The 4,237-nt window shown below is 34.0% G+C and overlaps 1 protein-coding gene across 1 annotated transcript; it reads right to left on the reverse strand.

Moving 5' to 3' along the window:
• Nucleotides 1–20: 20 nt before the first annotated feature.
• On the reverse strand, nucleotides 21–3,006 carry LOC120336655 (uncharacterized). Its single transcript, XM_039404385.2, has one exon. The coding sequence runs from the start codon at nucleotides 2,868–2,870 to the stop codon at nucleotides 1,893–1,895; it is 978 nt and encodes a 325-aa protein (XP_039260319.2). The 5' UTR covers nucleotides 2,871–3,006; the 3' UTR covers nucleotides 21–1,892.
• Between the last annotated feature and the right edge of the window lie 1,231 nt (nucleotides 3,007–4,237).

The following is a 4,237-nucleotide window of genomic DNA, read 5'->3' on the forward strand; positions in this document are numbered from 1 at the left end:
TCTACAGATGTTGATACAAATTCTGATAACAAGTAATAAATTTATCACATATCACGGAACTAGTATAAACTTATGCAGGTTAATGATCCTACAATTAGACCAGGTTACAATGAAAAGAAAGACTGAAGCTCAATAGAAAGACAAAACTATCGTGGATGACAATTTAGGCAGTTTTATTCGAGTAGAATAAAAAACAAAAAAATATTTTTATTTTCTTCATGTACACGAAAATTTGGTGGCACTGGGAAGAGACAAAATTTGTTTCTTTTTTGTGGTATCGAATAGCACCAGCTTTTGGCAATGAAAAAAAAAGATTTAATTTTTAATTGCACTAGTCAAATACACATGTCATATGATACGGATTAGTAAAAATTCATTATATTATATCATTGATTGGGAGCATGGCCACACACAATTACCAATAATATACCCTATAAAGCATTACACTTTGAAATAACCAATATAACCTGGCCCAACATAGCAACATTAAAATATAGATATACTTCTGGATCTCTATATACTAATTAAGCTCACCATAATAACAAATATCATGAAATAACATCAAAAATAAGCACTAATTGAACTTGCAAGCAATTTGAACTAAAGCAGTGGCTGTCAAATTAGAAATCAATGGAATAGACATAATTGCACTAAAATAACCAAATATAAGATTAAAGACAAACACAATGCAAATATTTATACTAACATGCAAAAAATGATATGTCCGAATAATGGGGATGAATCGAGTTTTATATCATAACTGGTAGATATTATGACCTAAATACACCGCAACAGCGAGTCAATATAAATAATCTCTATATGAATGTGATTTAGTATTATATTACCAAATTATTTGTATGTGAAAAACCTTGTTTAGACAGATTCTGAAATATTAGAATTTCAATAAAATTTAACAATTGCTCATTGAGTTTAAATAATAAACAACTGTTTTGTTGATATTGGGTTCAAAAAATAAAAATCGAACACAAAATTGCCTAATCACAAGTACAGTTAGCAAATATAATACACATTATCGTTTCATACTTCCACAATATAATGAATAAAAGACAATAGGAAGTTCAATCTTGATATTTTTGTTCTAATGTGAAATGCCTAGTGTGATTTACAGTTAAAACCAGTACTGTGCAGTTTGTGCCATTCCGATTTTGTCATGTTTTCAAACTCCCAGAAGTAGGAACCAAAATAGAAATTTCAGGCTTCTGATAGCAGTAATCTAGTTTCCAACAAAAACTAGAAGAGCAATTGGTTGACTAAACATTCTGTGCAGCAGGAGTCTGGAGTAGTTCTCGAAGTAAATTCCAACTTTCACATCCTATTCAGAACATGCAATAAAGCCCTAATAACAATGGTTTTGCTTGGAACAAATGTAATGCAAAACAATAAAGCACCTCAAACTATGAAACAACATACCAACGCTATACTTACACCACCACCACATTAATTCATAAAAAGATACTATTCACTTTCAGTGCGCTGAATTAATACAAAGTTTTGACAATAAAGACGACCAAACTAGCAATAGGTTATAAACTTTACTAGGCTACTACATGTTGTTTTGTTGGTAAAGTATAAAAAACGACACACAAAACCTAACCAGAAGATAAAGAAAGTAATTTGGCACTGCTGCAGAGATATGACAGGTTTCAACATATAAAATATATATATATATTTATGTAGGCTATATATATGGATATGCCTAATGAATATATAATTTATAATAAATTACATTTTTTTGCAATTCTGAACTCTTCAAGCACTATCCATTAAAGAATTTGCCATCAAATATTTGACGATTTGCTATTTTTAATAACAATAAATCTTCTAGAGATAGATGGATCAAAGCATGCCCATGATAGCACGCTTACGTAAGATCAGTACCCTAGATTTTTTGCAACTCCTGACAACTTTGCTAAACCAAAATTGACAATTTGTTTGGCATTTTGTACGAATGCACCCAGATGTTCCCTTGTTGCCTCTTTATAATTATTTGTCCAATCTCGTACCAATATGCATTCCTCATTTGCTTCATTTTCTTGGCAATATAAACGAATTCCTATTGCAGAGGCAAACACAGCTAAAATGGACATCAGAAGAACTCCCCAAAAACTAAGAAGCCAAGATTTTGACTTGCTAAGATCTTTTTTTCTATCATCAGAAGAATCTCTTTCACTTTCACTGCTGCTTTCATCTGTCCTCTTGCGCTTTTTTGTTTCTATTTCTTTTACTCTCTGTATTTCTTCCCACCTTTTCCGCCTTGCTTCTTTTTCAACCTTCTTCGCTTTTTTTCGTTCAATGTTCTTTTTCCTTTCTTCTTCCTCTTCTGCTTGTTTTATCAATGCTTGTTTTTCACGATCCCTCTTCAATACTTCTTGTCTTTTTCTTTCCATGTCGGACGACAGAACTTTGAAATGAGCGATGACTTGAGTCGCACACTTTTTACATTCTTTATCATCCAAACAACCGCCGACAATCTTTACTAAAACGGGATCAAGAGGATTGTCTTTCAGATCAAGATATTTCAATGTTTTCATTCTGGAGATATCAACAGGAAGCGTCGTCAATTTATTATCGTACAAATCCAAATGCTGAAGGGCAGAGAGTTTGTAAATGTCATGAGGTAATTCTTCAAGTAGATTTTTGCTCAAGTCAAGTTTTATTAAATAATGCAAAGTTGAACAAAAATTTTCAGGTAGTCTGATGATTTGATTGCAGGATAAATCAACTGATGTCGCTTTAGCAATTGACAAGATTTCTTTCACAGGAACTTTTGTTATCTGCATTAGACTGAGATCCATCTCATTTCCCTCTACTTTATCTCGGATTTCTTTTAATGAGATCCCGCTCGACATTGTGATCTTCTAACTTGCGAATGAAATGAAAAGTTGATTGAAAAACTAAATACAAGCTAAATTTCCTATATTTTATCTGCTGCAACTACCACGCCAATCAGATACGTTATCGCAATCTATTAAAAACAAACATAACATTAAAAATGAATAACGATAATACAGTAATAAGTCCAATCAATCAATTATTATTTTATTTTGGTTGCTCTGGTATAAAACAAAACAACACTGAACGCAAAAGATAAATTTATTTCAAAAACTCCACTAATTACACAAATTAAAAATGGAAAATTTTGGAGGGGAAGCAAAACCTTAAAAAAAACGTAAGAGTAAGTGGCTGTCCACCAAAACAGTTGAAGCACACTACAAAATCGGGCAATAACTATGAAATCAATCTAAGATTTGAAAACGCTGATCAGAAGACGAACAAGGCAAATTTTTACAAACTATAAAAATTTTGTGGCAGCGGTTGTCATATATCAGTACCGTACATCCGGTCTTACTACTTACTGAATACAGCGCGAAACACCACAAAGAGCGCAAAACAGAGGGAAACAGCGCAAAACAGTGGGGAAACAGCGCAAAACAGAGGGAAACAGTGTGAAGCAGAAAAATTTTTTGCAATGAGTTCAGGGCAACTTGTTTTGAGTTGGAGTACCACGGCAGCAAATTAAAAACACAAACCATCATATGTAGCCAGAAATGCTGTAATCGCAGGTCTGCCCCTGCTGGTGGCACATTTTGGGTACCATAATTTAGAACATTTTCCATATGGATATGGTTGGCTTTAGGGTTAGGGTTAGGTAAAAAGGGACCTCCAGAAGTATGTGCACCAAGATGGCGCACAACCTGAAAATAGTATGTGTGTGTGTGGCGGATTCAGGTTGTGCAACATATTGCTGCACATACTTCTGGAGCACCAAAAAGGTAGATAAAATTTCGCATGATGACCTATAATCCGGTACATAACTTTGTAAATATACCGGTACTACGGTACCGGAAATAGAGCCATAAAACCATGGCTGCATGGCGAGAGGCGCCGTGGTTCTTTCGTGGCAGGAGGTGGTAATGACTGCGTCTCCTGTTTTGCGCTGTTTCCCTCTGTTTTGCGCTGGCTTCCATCTGTTTTCCTCTGTTTCGCGCTGTATTCAGTAAGTAGTAAGACCCCCGTACATCACATGTCTGTATCAGTGTATGTGCAATATTTTTAATGGGGAAACATATTACATAAAATGTTTCACAATTTTTTTTGCCTCATAGCCTAGCCCACATAAAGACATACTTTTTTTGAATACGGTATCGATAAATTGAATACTAGTACCAAATTAATAAATCCTGAAATCTGTAAAGGAGCTCGAACAGTCCTATTT

The sequence above is a fragment of the Styela clava genome, chromosome 2 (genome assembly GCF_964204865.1).
Source record: "Styela clava chromosome 2, kaStyClav1.hap1.2, whole genome shotgun sequence".
In the NCBI taxonomy this organism is placed as follows: domain Eukaryota; kingdom Metazoa; phylum Chordata; class Ascidiacea; order Stolidobranchia; family Styelidae; genus Styela; species Styela clava.

Coding starts and splice junctions, on each gene's coding strand:
- LOC120336655 (XM_039404385.2), bottom strand. CDS start 2,870: ATGTCGAGCGGGATCTCATTAAAAGAAATCCGAGATAAAGTAGAGGGA.